The sequence below is a fragment of the Chlorocebus sabaeus genome, chromosome 12, assembly GCF_047675955.1.
Source record: "Chlorocebus sabaeus isolate Y175 chromosome 12, mChlSab1.0.hap1, whole genome shotgun sequence".
NCBI lineage: Eukaryota > Metazoa > Chordata > Mammalia > Primates > Cercopithecidae > Chlorocebus > Chlorocebus sabaeus.
In genome coordinates, this window is record NC_132915.1 from 32,101,958 (window position 1) to 32,120,295 (window position 18,338).

Below are 18,338 nucleotides of genomic sequence, written 5' to 3' on the forward strand. Positions count from 1 at the left end.
GAATTTGTTGCAATGCCAAAATAATTGAAAGCAACCTGAATCAGTCAATCAGAGATTTTTTTAAAAAAAACATTATAGTATATCCATGCTCGGGACTATTATGCATGTATTAAAAAGAACAAAAAAGGTCTATCTGTGCGGATTCAGGACTTATTACTAAGTAAAAATTAAGTTGCAGACTTCTAGTGTAACTTGTACAAACAAGCCCCCACCATGATGTTCTTTACCGGCACATCACGGAAAAATCACCTGAAAGTATACAAATCAAACTGTCACATCAGAGGTGTGGGGTGAGGTGTGGGAGTGGAGAAGGACTCTATACACTTTTGTAGTTTTGAGTTATATGTATGTTAGGTTTTTGTAATTAAAGAAATAAAGACTTCAAAAATGAAAGGGTTAATTTGTGAGGTGGCGAGCTCTTTGTCACAGGAGTATTCAAGCACAGACCTTTTCCTGCTTAATAGTTTTGAAGTAAAAATTTGACTATTACATCTGCAAAAGATAAAATAGAAGGAAGAGTGGGAGGTAGCGAGGAAAGAAAGTTGAATAAGATGACCTCTGAGTACCCTTGATACCCTGAAGGTCTTGGAACCACTCCTCTACTCTTCCATTCTCTAACTCACACAACAGAGTTCCAACAAGGTGAAATAGGACATTGAAAAAATGAGAGATAAATCAAGGTAAATCTTGCAGATAACTCATGAAATCCATTTCCACAGAGTCCTTCCTGACACTATATACTGCCTCTGGAATGCTTTTCTCCCCTGTATACAGATCAATTTTATTGTACTAAATTTGGGGGTATGTGGCCAGACCGACCGATGTAAGTCAGTCCAGGAAGCTGACACAAGGTTTAAACACTTGATCATTCAAGCCTTGGCAAGTACTCCTGTGAGCTGCTGGATTTCCTTCTTTCCTCCACGGTCAGGTGGAGAACACTGCCTTTGAGTTATGTGAAGCTCCTCTTCCTTACTACACACATTGCTCAGGCAGGCCTCTGGAAAGCTTGCTGTCCGTTTGTACGTGCTGGAGCCTCAGAGGCCCGCCAGCTTCTTCCTACTCCCAGACCTCAATGCCCAGGAAAAAGAGGTGAAAACATATCTGTACTTTCCTGCTTACTGTTTATTGGCTACAAACAGCACTTTCCCTGACAGCGTCTCCCCTTCCTTGGCCAAGAGAGGAGTCTGCAGGAGGCACCGCACCTGGTACCAGTGAGTCAGAGACTCAGTTGGGGCTGTTGACAGCCAAACCGTTACCCTGTAGGGCAAGAAAAAGAGATAAAAGCCAATCACATGTCAGACCCACATTAATGGGTTGGACTGCAGACTAAGGTTGATAGTAGTTTTCGTTCTTTTGAGTCATAGAGCCCTTTGATGAGAAGGATAGCTCAATTTATGGAGCAGGCCGGGTGTGGTGGCTCATGGCTGTATAATCCCAGCACTTTGGAAGGCCAAGGCGGGCGGATCACAAGGTCAGGAGATGGAGTTCAGCCTGGCCAATATGGTGAAACCCCATCTCTACTAAAAACAAAAAAATTAGATGGCCGTGGTGGCGGGCCCCTGTAGTCCCAGCTACTCGGGAGCCTGAGGCAAGAGAATAGCTTGAACTTGGGAGGCAGGGGTTGCAGTGAGTGAGATCACACCACTGCACTCCAGCCTGGGTGACAGAGCAAGACTTGGTCTCGAAAAAAAAAAAAAATTATGGTGCAAGTACCACATGCTGAGTACTGAATTAAGAGTTTATGTATATAATATTAGTAAATCTATACAATCATCCTGTGAAGTATGCCCAGAGAGGTTAAACAATTTGCCCAGCATCACACAGGACAACTGGGGAGTCATGCTTCAAACTCATAGACTTGGCCACCATGGCAACCTGTATTTCTGAATCGAAGCTCATTAGAGGCCCAATAAGTAACAAGGTTAAATCAGAAGCTGATTTGCTTGAATAGTGCAGCGAAGGGCGATGTCTGGAGTCTGGCCTCTTACTGACTCCTGCCAACCTGCTCAGGGGTCTTGAAGGGGCTTCTGGAGGCAAGAAAAACTACCAGAGCATATGGTGTCTACCATGCTTCCAGCTCAGACATCCCGTGTGTGTCTGCCTGAGTGTTAAACTGAGTTTCCTCATTTCATATGAAAAAGTGAGAAAGTCTTGCTGTGCTTCTACACCAAGGTCACCTGTCCAGGGGTTGGGCAGTGGTTGCTGGTTGAAGGCGAGCAAGGGGCACATTAAGCATGGGGCAAATTCCTAGAGGGTTAATTTTGACTAGAAGATTTGGGGGAAAATTATATGTAATTTAGCTGCCTAAGTAATATAATTGACTTTTATATCAAAATATACTCAGATGTAATATAGAATAGAATGCAACTCTTCCTTCCCCTTCTTCTTCTTTTTTTTTTTTGAAACAGGGTGGAAACCCGTTTCAAGGCCTGTTTTTCTGTTGCCCAGAGCTCAAGTGATCCTCCCACCTCAGCCTCCCGAGTAGCTTGGACTATGGGCATTCACCACCACGCCCAACTAATTTTTTTAAAAAACTTTTGTGAGATAGGGTCTCGCTATGTTGCCCAAGCTGGCCCACAAATTTTCTATATATATATATATATTTAAAAAGACAAAGTATTTAATTTCAAAGACACTTCCCCCTTGAGGTAGGCCACTTCATGCTTGTCTCTCTCACCCTTGCAGGACCAAATTCACTTATATGGGTTATTACAGAGAGGAGCAAATGTATGTATTCTTTGAACAAACATGTTCATATGGAGTCAAGGTTATTTGTGCCTCATTTTCTTCTTCTCAGATTGTCAGCTCTGACAAGGTTTCCAGGGGTCCCCTCTCTTGAATCTTCCCCCCAGACCCCCAAGCTGTATTACAGCCCCATGGGCATTTCTTTCTAAGCAGGTACAATGATAAGCCTGGGCATTCTCACAAGGAATGAAGGAGAGCACACGGTAAACACTTTCCTCCACCTGGGCATGTGACCCAGACCAGATCTCTTTGCTAGTTGGAACATACTAGAAAGCCTGGGAAGAGAGTATAGCAGTCAGGAAGAGAATAGAGATTTGGGGGCCACGGACTGGTACAGCCCACACAGGGAACACCAAACAGTGACAGCCAATGTGTAGGTAGTCTTTCCCCTCTTTTCCCTGCAACTTTCAAACCTGTGCAATAGGAAGGTGCACAGATAGCGAAGTTTCCTAATGTTGCAACTAGCATTAGTAATACACATCTGCCTGATCATCAAAGGACTCCAGAGTATAAACCAAAACCGGGAAAAGTATAATTCAAGGTATCAGGATACAAGAGATTGTATAAGCAGGTGTGTCAGAAACAAAAGCAAAGGCTTGGGGTACCACCCCATCGATTCTATTAAAGACCAAAGAGGTGCAAAAAGCACAAACCCTCTCTCACTCCTCCACAGCTCAATCCATTTGGCTGAAGAGGCTTTGCATAGTTTAGTTAGAGTTGATATGACACATGGAAAAGCATCTCATTTTCACTTTTTCCTAAAATCTAAAATTAACATTAACATCTGTGTTTATTTCCTTGAAAATTGGAGAAACAAGAATTAGTGTCATTGAAATCAATTATTAAACACTTTAAAATTGTGATTACAAATAGTAGATAGCATGGGGTAGAGCAGACTGAGAAAATGTTGATGGGGGGTATACACACAGAGATCCAACAAATGCCACATCAAACCAGAACGCCAGGCCATGGATGAGCCCAGACTGTGCCATCTGAAACACAAAGGGAATTTCTACTCTGTAAGGAAATAAAAAAGATAAAAGACTTGGAATTATTTTGTTGTTGTTGACAGATGTACTAGATATATTTGTGAGATCAGTAGGAATATTTTCTTTCTCTCTTGGGCACTTTTGCCTTGGCAGCCAAGTTCTCTCAGTGTGTGATTAATGCTTGGGTGGTGCGCACATTTGAGAAGCTTACTTCTTGACAAAACCCTTCAAGAACTACGCTACTCTGCTGCAATGACCTGGAACTGCATTGGGTGAATGTAACATCTGGAGCTAGGTTTGACTAGAGAAGAGGAGGATGACTCAGGACACAGAGGGCAGCCATCCTTCAAGAAGCCAAAGCATGGGCAGGGACAGTTCCCTTCCACAGCTGCTCAAAGGGAAAGGTTGTTCAGGCCTCTAAAAATGAAGTGGAGCACAAAGGAAACTTCAAACTCAGAAGGTCATCCTCATAGTTAATTTATTTTTGTGGGAGGCAATTTAACTTCCACTAGGCTACAACAAGAGTCATGCAGAAGTGGCTATGGTTTATGCCAAATGCAGAATAAGCAGGAATAGAAAGGATATTGGGAAAGATACAATGCAATCTAGATGCTGGACCTATTTTAGCTGTGGAACTTTGGAAGGTCATTTAAATTCCCTGAAACGTGGTACCTGCATTTGCTGAAGGGTGACAAAATCACTCTCCTACTTTCCTCATAAGATTCTTCAGCATGTTAAATGAAAAAACATGTATATAAGAGTTCTTTGCAAACTTTAGAGTAATTCATAATTATTGGCTCATTGCTGGGGCTGTATCACTTCAAGGAGTTGGATTTTCTGAAGTGCTTTAGAAGTTTTCAAAGGAGGTTGTATGTTCTCTGTATTCATGGTGTCCCCAAAGACTTACCTTCCTTCACTCTGCTGAAAATAAAATATTTCTAGACTTTTCCATTGTACTTGGCACATTGAATTTATCGGTCTTGACTGTTATTATTTCTTTTCATGTTTTGCATCTCCCTAGATAAAGTATGAGCTCCTGAAGAATAGAGACTTTAAAAATTACTTTCCATACATGTGCTAGCACCACCACAGTACCTGGCACATAGTAGGATCTCAATAAACATTTGCTGAATTGATGCACAAATGAATGAATGACATCGGTGGAAAACCCACATAGACATAATTTTTAAAATATTCCCTAGGATTCAGGAGGTAGTTCAGAGCAATAAATAAAGCTAATCAAAGTCGATTTTTTCTGGATCTTTGGTAGTTATTAGAGTCGTTTGCGAATGCCATTTCTCTTGCTCTGAGCATATGGTAGGATTGCAGTTTTCCACCCACTTGAGCTCAGGTACTGCCACGTGATTTGCGTCGACTGATAAAATGTGAACAGAAGTGCCGTTTCCAGGCAGAAGCTTTCATTGTCCTTTCATACTTTAACATACTCATTCTTTCTCCTGAGTGACCAGCATCATTTCAGATAGAAGCTGCTGCACTGGCCCAATTACTGGTGTGAGTAATGCATGGTAGAGCTAAAGCTGGTGCATGATGGATAATTGTGTAGAAAACAAGACACCTGTGTTATTAGAAGCCACTGAGGTTTCTTTTCGTTACTGCAGCATGTTCTGGCCTATCCTAACATCCAGGATACCCTTTGTGCATCATGATATCAAGATGGATGATTTTTCATTAGCCAGATGCACCTTCTAAATTCTCACCCTTGCTTCTCCAGTAGCTCCAGGTAAACAACCACCTGGCTAAGTCTTAACTTTCTTGTCCAGAAAACAAATATGACTATTAATTTTCTAAGGGAGAAAAAGACAAAATATTAGTGAAAGGTCACCCCAAAAGGATTCACACCACCATCTAAAAAAAGGGAGCCAAGTCAAGGTAGGAATTCTCATTTCAGAGTCTTTTCAAGTGGAGGGGAAGAAGACAGAAATGAACATTTATTGAGTGCCCTCTTTAAAAATCAGCTGGTGCCTCTAAAACACTTAGCATGGTACCTAGTATGGAGAAAGCACCTAACAAGTTGTAGCTCTTTGCTTGTCCTTAATACATTCACTGGCCTAAGTGCATTCACATATATGCTGTCACTTTAGAGGCACAAAGCAGAGTGGCTAAAAGCCCAGACTTTGAAGCCTTCTGAAAGGTTCAAATCCTAGTTCCAATTAATATAATTTTTAATTCTGTGATTTTATGTAACCTATCATTCCACTTTGCCTCCTATGTGTCATCCATAAAATGGGGATAATATCCTAGGAAGGAAACATCATTATCTTTATTTAGCAATAAATGAAACTAATACTGACACATCATTCCCATATGTGACCAATATCTAAAATCTCTCCCGTGTGTGAGCAGCAAAAGTCTGCAATGAAGTATTGTGGATGGGAAATGTAGAGAGAAGATTTTAAACATCAAGAGCAACACTGATTTACACAAACCTGTGTAGATCTTCCTCTTCTGCATCCATAAAGTTTACTGTGTATTTGACTGTTTGAGCCCTCAAAATCCTAACATCGAATGTGTCCTTGGGGGAAAAAATCAATGTTACCTTTCTGCCAAGATAAACTGAGCTCAAGGAAATTTGCAGTCTAGCTTTTCTTCTGTAATTTTAAGTCATCAGGAGTTGGAATTTAGAAAGCATGAGCTTAATGAGAATAATGTTAACAATAAAAACAATAAAAAATGAGTACCTACTATGTTAAGCACTGAGTGCTTTTCGTGCTTTACTAAGTGCTAAGGGCTTTACTAGGATGTATCATTTACTCTTCAAAAATCTCTGGAGCAGGCATTTGGGGTGTGTGTGTGTGTGTGTGTGTGTGTGTGTGTGTGTGTTTCTGACTATCCAGAATTTATTTAGCAGTGCGGGTTTATCTCTTCTCCACATTCTGTCCAAAAAGTTCCATGTGAACTTAGTATACCCTCGGTAAAAGATGTGGCATATGACCCCAGATCGGCAAGTCAGAGCACTACTTTTCCCTTGAAGACAGTGATTGGTTCATAGATGAGCACATAATCCAAGGTAGGATAACCTAACTAAACTACCTAAACTAAATCTGGAGCTTTTGGCTTAAGTTATTAGGAAAAGGCAGGCTCTCCTGTGGAATTTAGTCGTAAAAATCAGAGGCTGGAGTTTCTGTAGCCATCTTGTTACCACGAAGGGAAAGCCTGTCTAGGAAAAGTGTTAAATCAGAGGAAGTAGAGATAATTGATAAGGATAGAAAAATCACATCCTGGTGACATTTTTGGAGATCCTGCAACACGTCCCAGAAGCAAACTCTGTCTCTAGGTTTTGTAATTTTTGAAAGACAGTCATTCAATTTTAGCTTAAGCCAATTTGATTTTTCTTCTACTTACAACTGAAAGAATTTCAGATGATGCAAACTTAAAGTTTTCCAAGGTTACACAGCAAAACGGGGCCATGGCTGAAATTTAAATCTGATTAACGGCAAAGCTCCTGCTCTAAGTTGTTATATAATGCTTGCTCTTCTATTATGTTTTGGGCCACTAGAATGAATGGAAGGATGTGAATTATTGAACAAATGTAAGGACTGAGTTGCGTATGGGGTGGGTCAGGGCAGTGGGGAACTAGAAGTTACTTACTGAAAGGTAGTTTAAAAATTTTCTTGCTTTCAATAGTATCATTCTCTGATGATTTTCTTAATTGATGGAGGAGATTAGAGCTGGAAGACTTGAACACATAGTGCTCTAGGGAACTCTTTCTCCTATTCTGTGATGGCCTCGCACAGAACCTGGCAGTCCAGTGCACGCCAGTGAATGAGTGAATGAATCAATATATAAACATGGGAGAAAGCCTGAAAAGAGAGCACACTTACTACTCTTGGCTGCCTGAAGTATTCATCCACTGCTGCACCCCGGAGACTGGACAGATTGACCCTATAGAAACACTGCTGGTACCTAAAATATCACAAAAAAATCACCATGCATCTGTCTGTCATCTGAGTCCTCAGGCCCCCCATAGCTGTTATGTGCTATGAGGCTGCCTCATGGGTCCTCTGCGTTAGCCCTAGGGAGAATGTTTGCACATGTGAAGGGCAGCTGGTCTATAGGGTGTGGCAGGAAATTCTCCCTAGAAAATTTGCAGACCTGTATTTGACATGGGGTTGGGAGAGAAAGAAGGGAAAACAAGTTGAGTTGAAATAAATTGGGCTCATCCCTGTAATCCCAGCACTTTGGGAGGCTGAGGTGGGAGGATCACTTGAGCTCAGGAGTTCGAGACAAGCCTGGGCAACATGGTGAAACCTCATCTCTACTAAAATTACAAAAATTAGCTATGCGTGGTGGCAGGCACCTATAGTCCCAGCTACTTGGGAGGCTGAGGCAGGAGAATTGCTTGAACCTGGGAGGTGGAGGTTGTAGTGAGCCAAGATCATGCCACCGCACCCCAGCTGGGGTGACAGAGTGAGACTGTGTCTCTAAACAAGTAAATAAACTTGTAAGGAGATTATCAAGAAGGATATTTGGGGGCAGGAAGGTCTTTGAGCTCCTACCCTTGATCTCCCCCGATGGGTGGCCCCCGGCTCTGTGCTGTGCTGTTCAAGTGCTGAAATGCAGTTTCCTTGGTCCTCCCACTATCCCAACTAAGAGCACGACTTTAGCTCTCCAAAGCCGCTTGACACTCCTGCTGTTTGAGAAAATAGATTTTCTTTCTCTATTCTTCCCTAGCCACTGGCTGGTACCTTCATGATGGCATTTGTTGTGATAGCTGATACCAGGCAGTCACAAGTGAGCAGGGGATGTATCATGTGGTGATCTGGAGCCAGCTCATAACAGCTTATCAGAGCCCACTGTGCACATTCTTCCCAATTCCATGGTCAGTGACATCTGAACCATAGAAACTGACAAACATTACATATCATGTCTCCACCCCTCCCCCCACCCAAAGAACCAGATATAACGTGTTTACCAGTACACAACTGGCTCTGTTGTATTAGGTCAGTGCAAAAGTGATTGTGGTTTTTGCCATTAAAAGTAATAGCAAAAACCCCAATTACTTTTGCACCGACCTAATACTTTTATGTATCTGCTGCAATATAGATGTGCCTGGAGCATAGCAGGTATTTCATATCAGCTTGGCTAATGGCCTTGAAAATTTAGGAAAGCAATCTAGGGTATGAAATCAGAGTAGCTTTGATTCCAGTTCTGCCACTGACTAGCTGTGTAATTCAGACAAGTCATTTGAACTCTGTGCACCAGTTTCCTTATCTCTAAAATGGACATACTTACAAGCTTGCCTTATAGGGTTCTTATGAGGGTTGAGTTAATTTTTAAAAAGCACTTTGAATGATTCCTGGCATTTGTTACTACTAGATAAGTGTTAGCTAGTATGCCCTAAATGTACCTTCTCAGATCAACACTGGGCACTAGGGAAGTGTTGTCCAATCTGACTGTGCTAAGGGTTTACTTTGGGGAGCCTGTTAAGAATTCAGATTCCCAGGCCCAAACTCCGGAAAGGCTTGGCAACCTTATCACTAGAGGTTGAAAGCCTGTATCCCTCATTAAGATTCCCTAATAAGGCTGTGTTTTATGTATGCTGTATAGTCTGTGAATCAAATTGGAACTCAATTCATCAGTCCTCACCCTCCCCAAACCCAATACCCACCAGCCTGTAGGGAAGAAAGAAAGAAAGAAAACACAGAAACATGGAATAAACATAAAAAATTAGGGTGCAGTTAGATTTTGTTGAAAGGATCATCCAAAGTGAGGCTCTATATCAAAAGTGAAAGCCTCAAATGTGCTCACAGGCAGCAGTGAGGAGAGAAGCCTGATGCTATTAGTCAGCAGCCAGTCCTCAACATGCAAGCCAAACTTGAGCCCCATTGAACACTCACACATTCTTACAGGGATTGTACAATTTCTCACCTCTGAGCTTTTGGTTGTTTTCCCCTCTACCCGGAATGCCCCTTTTCCTTTTTTGCCCTGTTAATTCCTATTTAGTCTTTATGACTCGGCTCACTGTTATTGGTGTATAGGAATGCTTGTGATTTTTGCAAGTTGATTTTGTTCCTGAGACTTTGCTGAAGTTGCTTATCAGCTTAAGGAGATTTTGGGCTGAAACGATGGAGTTTTCTAAATATACAATCATGTCGTCTGCAAACAGAGACAATTTGACTTCCTCTTTTCCTAATTGAATACTCTTTATTTCTTTCTCTTGTCTGATTGCCCTGGCCAGAACTTCTAATACTATGTTAAATAGGAGCGGTGAGAGAGGGCATCCTTGTCTTGTGCCGGTTTTCAAATGGAATGTTCCCAGCTTTTGCCCATTCAGTATGATATTGGCTGTGGGTTTGTCATAAATAGTTCTTATTATTTTGAGATACGTTCTATGAATACCTAGTTTATTGAGAGTTTTTAGCAGGAGGGGCTGTTGAATTTTGTCAAACTCCCATTCACAATTGCTACAAAGAGAATAAAATACCTAGGAAAAGAACTTACAAGGGATGCGAAGGACCTCTTCAAGGAGAACAACAAACCTCTACTCAAGGAAATAAGAGAGGACACAAACAAATGGAAAAACATCCCATGCTCATGGATAGGAAAAGTCAATATCATTAAAATGGCCACGGTGCTGAAAGTAATTTACAGACTCAATGCTATCCCCATCAAACTACCATTGACTTTCTTCACAGAATTGGAAAAAACTACTTTAAATTTCACATGGAACAAAAAAGGATCCCACATAGCCAGTACAATCCTAAGCAAAAAGAACAAAGCTGGAGGCATCATGCTACTTGACTTCAAACTTTATTCAAGGCTACAGTAACCAAAACAGCATGGTACTGGCACCAAAACAGATATATCGACCAATGGAACAGAACAGAGGCCTCAGAAATAACACCACACATCTACAGCTATCTGGTCTTTGACAAATCTGACAAAAAGAAGCAATAGGGAAAGGATTCCCTATTTAATAAACGTTGGGAAAACTGGCTAGCCATATGCAGAAAGCTGAAACTGGATCCCTTCCTTATACCTTATGCAAAAATTAACTCAAGATGGATGAAAGACTTAAACATAAGATCTAAAACCATAAAAACCTTAGAAAAAAATCTAGGCAGTACCATTCAGGACATAGGCATGAGCAAAGACCTCATGACTAAAACACCAAAAGCAATGGCAACAAAAGCCAAAATTGACAAATGGGATCTAACTAAAGAGCTTCTGCACAGCAAATGAAACTATCATCAGAGTGAACAGGCAACCTAAAGAATGGGAGAAAATTTTTGCAATCTGTCCATCTGACAAAGGGCTAATATCCAGAATCTACAAAGAACTTAAACAAATTTACAAGAAAAAAACAACCCCATCGAAAAGTGGGCAAAGGATATGAACAGACACTTCTCAAAAGAAGACATTTATCAGCCAACAAACTTATGAAAAAAAGCTCATCATCACTGGTCATTAGAGAAATGCAAATCAAGATCACAATGAGGTACCATCTCATGCCAGTTAGAATGGTGATCATTAAAAAGTCAGGAAACAACAGATGATGGAGAGGATGTGGACAAACAGAAATGCTTTTACACTGTTGGTGGGAGTGTAAATTGGTTCAAACATTGTGGAAGACAGTGTGGCGATTCCTCAAGGATCTAGAACTAGAAATACCATGTGACCCAGCAATCCCATTACTGCGTATATACCCAAAGGATTAATAAACCATTCTACTATAAAGACACATGCACATGCATGTTTATTGTGGCTCTGTTCACAATAGCAAAGACTCGGAACCAACCCAAATGCCCATCAATGATAGACTGAATAAAGAAAATGTGACACATATACACCATGGAATACTATGCATCCATAAAAAAGAATGAGTTCATGTCCTTTGCAGGGATGTGGATGAAGCTGGAAACCATCATTCTCAGCAAACTAACACAAGAACAGAAAACCAAACACCACATGTTCTCCTAAGTGCGATTTGGACAGTGAGAACACATGGACACAGGGAGGGGAACACCACACACAGGAGCCTGTCAGGGGGTGGGAGGTAGGGGGAGGGATAGCATTAGGAGAAAATATCTAATGTAGATGACGGGGGTTGATGGGTGCAGCAAATCACCATGGCACATGTATACTTATATAACAAACCTGCATGTTCTGCACATGTACCCCAGAACACAAAGTATAATAATAAGACTGTGCTCAAAAATTTCCATTTAAGAATGCAAAACCTTGTGTTACGATTAAGTATCTATGCTTCATTCACTTAAAAGCAGAAGAATTTTCTTATTCATCAGAGTATACTTAACACTTAGCATGGGGCCAGGAATATTGTTAGGGTGAAAAAGATCTGTCCACATTTATTTATTTAATGAATAAATTAATCAGTGAATGAACTGGAATGAACTGGAGGACTTGGTACTCTAAATGGCCCTATATGTGGGTACAGGCATCAATGACAATGAAGAGGAAATGGCAAAAGTCATTTGGCCAAGTTTCTTCAGCTTCATCACTCAATTCCTAATCTTCTGCTTCTACCAAGGGCCAGAGCCAAGTTGGCCCACTGGTAAAGCCAAATGGTGCTTCACATCATTTTATAAACACATATATTGAAAACAAGCCTCCCATAATCCTAGAAAACGTCTGGAAATAGAACACTGTAGATTTAAATGGCTTTAACAGAATGAAAATGGGAGTGTTCTTGGGGAAATAATCATGTCACAACAGCCTATTATTAGGTTGATGCAAAAGGAGTCGCAGGTTTTGCCATTACTTTTGCACCAAACTTATATTTGAAGGAGGGAGGAAGAAAAGGAGATAAGTGAAAGAATGAGAGAAGGAGAGGGAGGGGGAGAAGGAGGGAGAGACAGAAAGAAAATTTTTCAATAGCTTAGAAAACTATGGTTTTTTTTAAAAGTACTGATGCCTCTGAATTGTGATACATTTGATCTAGGGATAACCCTAGTGCCTGTTTATTTCCACAGCTAAACAGGTGATTCTGAAGTGCAACTAGGGTTGGGTACTAAGTTAGTTGTTCTAGATTCTTGACCAAGTAGATTCTTGGCCAAAAAGATTATTGGCCAAAAAGAAAACTCCAAGGGCAAAGACAGTTCTCCACATGGCATGACTGAATTGAAAACTTCCGTCTATCCACTGAATACCACCTCAGCTCTCAAAGAGGATGATGCGTCTGTGCCATTTGCTTTGCATGTTCAGTACCAATTAAAACCCATAAGCCACAAACAGTGTGGTGCAGATGGGCACCATTTCTGGGGCAGATGGAAAGCTGTGGGCAAAGAGCCCACTGCCTGGGTTTTTAAAAAAATTCTGGCTGGACCATATTTCATATTTCTAATTCTTAGAAATTTTAAATATCCTTCTGCAATGCATCATAAAATAATTAAAGCAGATAAAATCTGGCATCTCTCGTGGTCTCCTGAGATACATCATGTGGGTCAGGGGGTCAGGGAGATTGATCAGGCAACTAATCTGTTGAATGGGGAGCTAGGGATAGTTTCCATTGTTTTCATCAGCTGTGGCTTCTATTTTCTAAGTTAATTTAGGGTGTCTTTATGAGCACGTAAGAGAGAGAGTCTGGGTGTTTTTTTCTCCCGAGTTCACATTCCCAATTCCTACCATTCTTCATGTGGGAAATCCTTCACATTTACCAACACCACAACCATAATGCATGCAACATCTGGAAATGCCTAAAAATACAGTTCATATAAATCAGACACTTTAAGAAGAATCTTGTCTTTATTCTATTCTGACAAAAAAGCTGCTCATCCCCATTAAGAAGTTTTCTTCCTTTGTAAAAAAAGAAGAAGGAAGGTAGAAGACAAATGAGAGAGAGAGAGAGAGAAGTGGGATGGTGTTGGGGGAGGGGAATCCAGGTTGTGCTGTTTGACAGTTAAACAACTTTTGTGTCTTAATGTGCTGTGCTCTACCAGAATTAACAACCAAGTGTACACTAACCTGACAGGAGACGTTTGTAACCCCAAGAACTAGGAAACAAAAGCAAAGATTCAAAAACGTCACTACAGCCACAAAGAATGTTGAAAATGTGGCATAAGAGTATGGTTGGGAGTTCCTAGTAGGAGAAGGGTGTGTGTCTAGGAATAAATTGCATCTTTATTTGATTTCTTATACGTTCCTTGTATACAGCAGGACTTGAGGCTTGGTTGTTTTTGACAAACTTCTTTTAAAATTAAATTCTATATGGTTATTTTATGTGTTAATTGTGGCAAAAACACGTAAGATCTACTCTCTTACAAATCTTTGAGTTAGGATACATTATTTTTGACTATAGGTACAACGTTGTATAGTAGAGCTCTACTTATTTTTATCATGTTTGACTAAAACTTTATGCTCATTGATTAGTAATGCTCCATGTTTCCTCCAGCTGCTGGTAATCACCATTCTACTCTTTGAATCTATAAACTTGACTATTTTAAATACCTCATATACACGGGATCAAGCAGTATTTGTCTTTCTGTGACTGGCTTATTTCATTTAGCATAATGTCCTCAAGGTTCATCTACCTTGTCACATATTACAGACACGTTGCCATGTTCTGCCTTCTGTTTTTAATATTTGACAATGTTTCCTGTATGATTTTATTTTTTTTTAAACTTTCATTTTAGGTTTGGAGGTACATGTGAATGTTCATTACACAGGTAAACTCATGTCATGAGTGTCTGTTGTACGGATTATTTCATCACTTGTGAATTAAGTGCAGTAACCAATAGTTATCTTTTCTGTTCCTCTCCCCACAACCCTCCACCCTCAAGCAGACCCCAGTGTCAGTTGTTTCCTTCTTTGTGTTCATAAGTTCTCATCATTTAGCTCCCACTTATCAGTGAGAATATGCAGTATTTGGTTTTCTGTTCCTGCATTAGTTTACTAAGGATAATAGCCTCAAGCTCCGTCCATATTCCCACAAAACACATGACCTCATTCTTTTTCATGGCTGAATCTGCCTTCTTTTTAAGGCAAAATATATTCTACTGTATGTATATACCACATTTTTAAAATCCATTCATCTGTTGATGGACACTTAGGCTGTTTCCATATCTTGGCGATTGTGAATAGTGCTGCAATGAATATAGGAGTACTAACATCTCTTAAAGATCCTGATTTCAATTCTTTTGGATAAATACCCAAAAGTGGGATTGCTGAATCATATGGTAGTTTTATTTTTAAATTTTTGAATAACCTACATATATTTTTTTCATAGCAGCTGTACAATTTTTCATTCCCGTTAACAATGCACGAGGGTTCCATTTTCTCCACATACTCACCAACACTTGTCTTTTTTTTTTTCAATAATAGCCATCCTGAAGGGTGTGAGGTGATCTCTCACTGTGATTTCGATTTGATACAATTTTCCACCCCAGCCGACTGTAGGCATATCAACCACTGTGGAAAGTGGTATCTGTGCAAAGATGTGTGCTCATTATGTCTCTGATTTTACTGGTTTAAACACCAGCAAAGTAGTGTGGCTTGTGTTTCCCATATGCTATAGTTAGATTTTTTTTGTATTTGTAATCTTTTTTTTTTTTTTTTTTTTTAGTATAAATGAGAGGGGGAAAACAGGTGCACTTCAGACCATGACTCTTTGGTAAAAAGTAAGGGAAAGTCTGTGATTCTGTAAAGAAATCTGTGGAGCATTCTCAGGTGTGTCAAGCTAAATCTAGATATTATAGTGGTTGGCCTAAGAATTGGACCTATGAAAGCATATTGGAAGGAAGAATGAGTCAGTCAAGGCAACTATGATGGTTATCTTATGTCTGTTCTACCTGGCAAATGGCTGCCCTTGCAGTAACAGCACCAGATTTTTTTCTGTTAGGCCTCTCTTTCTTACTCACAGTTCTTGTGGTTTAGGTGGTCTTGACTATGCTTTCAACATGTGGCTCAATCTCGGCCAGTCGCAGTATCTTATCACCCTAGCCTTGGTGATAGACTTAGGGTTAAGCATGTGACCCAACGAAAGTCAAGCCTATGACTTTTGTTTAAACTGTGGCAAAGGAGAAGTGGTGATGGAGCTATGAGTCTATAAATCTAGATTCTCTAGAAAACACATTGCTGCCATGAGGGGAAAGTTACCTAAGAATGGAGCCAAGCTGAGTGAGAGAGAGAGACCAGGATCCAATATAAGTGCCTTGAAATCCATTTACGTCTGAGAAGCTGAATCTATCCTTAGACTTTTCAGATACATTAGTCAGAAATACTCTTTTTCCATCTTTATGCACCATACTATGTACATACAATTCTGAGAGAATAGCTTTGCCTGGTTCAGTGAAGTCCTAGTTCTACCAGGACTGAACTAAATTGTTACAACCCATAATTGGGCCAGGGGATGGGAATACTGCATATCCCTGACAACACAAGTCAGGATGTATAAAAAGGGCATGAACTTGATCGAGGCAGAATATTATAAAAGAGCCATGAGTTTGACAAACATTATGAAACAAGATAAATACAGAAATCAAGGCTTATCCTAAGAGCAAAAGGCAGATGAGTTCAAGAGCTGCAGATATAAACAGAGATGATGCAGAGGACATATCAAGAATGAGTACTAGGCAACTGAAAGAGGATTAGAGACCAAGAAATCACTGAAATATGAATGGGATAAGGACGGGGGCACATGAAAATACTGACATGATTTTTCAGTTACGGTAATATTCCTACAAAAGTTCTTTCTCTGTGACATTTTGTGCTGTTTACTTGACTTCTGAAAAAATTTTGGTTATCTCGTATGCTAATTTGAAATATTTTTATTTGATCTTCATAGTATTTCTATGAACTAGTGACCATCAGGGTCAAATATACTTTTGGGAATGACCAGAAGGCCTAAAACTCTAACTATGCAAAAGAAACTTTAGTGGGAAATTTAGGTTGATGCATAATTAGGCTACGAACAAATCGTTCATTACCCTCACAGTAGACTTCAGCAGCTTGTCCACTCAGTAGAATAAATTTCTTTAAAAATAATGTTTCTCAGTAGTACCATGGCCAACAAGGTATTTGGTAGACTCAGAGTAGAAAGGAACAAAAAGGGAGCTCTGATTGCCTGTGGCAGTATTCTACATACATTTATCTTCCCTCATCCTTTGCAAACACAGACCTCCGATTTCTGTAAAAAACAACTGACTAGAGGCCATTCACCACTAGGATCCCTGATTTCACTCAATTGACTTTGCTCTGGTCAAATATGACAGATGCATACTATCCATGCATAATACTCTGAAAAGGGAACTGGAAAATGTCGTTTGGTGCCTTCGGTGGTATATCACCTTTTAAGTGCCATCCCAGATCTTTCTTACCTGTCTCTGGAAACCTCAGCCATGTGTTCTGCACCAACTGTGCCAAAGGATGGGCTCCTCTGACCTTGCATGGGCACAGTGCAACAATGTCTCACCCCAGGCCTGCACAATGTGCCCCTCTCCTCCTGCCCTGGGGCATCCCTGTTAACTTTGGGTATGAGATGCCATAAGACCCAGAAGGCTAGTTAATGTTGGCAGGATGAGTATTTGATAAATGAGGAGATAAAAGCCAGTGTATAAATTCATTTATCTCCCTGTATAAACTGTCCTGAGATGTAGTTCATTTGATCTTTTGAAGACGGTCCTGAGAGAGCGAGCAATCTCTTGTTTAATACTAGGCGGTTGTCAGCATGGTGATAATAGCAGCAGCAGCCTGTGCCAAGCAGCCCCTACCCTGACGCCAGTTGCAGTGGGGTACAGGAGTAGGTCGTGGGCCCTCAGGTACAGATGCTGAGGTGGGCAGCCCCTGGAGCCTGCCACTGGGAGCGTCCCCGGAACCTGCTGCCCTGAGAACCCACCCCTGGGAACCCCGGGAATGGGGCTGGGCCGAGCCACCCGCTGGAGGGAGAGCAGTGAGGTCAGGCAGAGAAAAATGGGCAGAGACGGTCCCCGAGGCAGAGCTGGGCCCAGGGTGGTGCCGTGCTTGCATGCGGAGCATGGGGCCCGGGTCCGAGATGTGGAGCTGGGGCCCCGCTTCAGGGAACCAGGACAAGAAGTGGGAGTGGCACCCACTTCCAGGACCTGCCCAGTGACGTGGCCACTGCACCCAACCTGCCGATGGCGCCAGGTTCCTGCGCCTCAGGAAAAGGCTCTGTATGGGACCTCCTGAGACTGTATCCCCAGGACATGCCCCACATTAAAGTGACCACTAAGCCAGACAATCCTGATGGTCAGGCCCCGCACCTGCCATCTGCTCCTGGAGGCGCCCCCTAACCCCAGGCATGGCCGTGAGCTGGCCAGGCTGTACTGAGGCACGGGGCGTGTCCTGTTCATTGGAGAGTTTCAGCCCAGTGGGTGAACCAGACAGTGTTCAAAGGGACAGGAATTAGCAAGCAGGATGAGGGGGAGTCCCGGGGCCACCGCTGAGCACTGGGGCCACAGGGAGAACTCGTGACATCACCTCTGCCCCAGACGCAGACCTGGGCCCAGTGAGGACATGAAGCCCCCACCCCAGGCCGCAAGGAAGCACCACCGGGGCTGCATGTTCCATGGAGCTGGTGGGACCTGGAGACAGGCGAGAGCCCCGCCCTTCCAAGTTGGAGCAAGAACTTCTAGGGTACAGCTGCAGCTGCTGTAGGGTGGCTGCAGA

At 41.6% G+C, this 18,338-nt stretch overlaps 1 protein-coding gene across 1 annotated transcript in view; it reads right to left on the bottom strand.

The window, feature by feature from the left end:
• LOC103219518 (histone-arginine methyltransferase CARM1-like) overlaps positions 1 to 18,338 on the bottom strand; it is a 169,603-nt gene that overhangs the window by 8,710 nt on the left and 142,555 nt on the right. Inside the window, exons 8-11 of the mRNA XM_073022222.1 lie at positions 7,577 to 7,658; positions 6,182 to 6,267; positions 3,673 to 3,762; positions 1,120 to 1,257 (exon numbers count right to left, since the gene is read on the bottom strand). Coding sequence (XP_072878323.1) covers positions 1,120 to 1,257; positions 3,673 to 3,762; positions 6,182 to 6,267; positions 7,577 to 7,658 — 396 coding nt within the window. The remainder of the gene's footprint in view (positions 1 to 1,119; positions 1,258 to 3,672; positions 3,763 to 6,181; positions 6,268 to 7,576; positions 7,659 to 18,338) is intronic.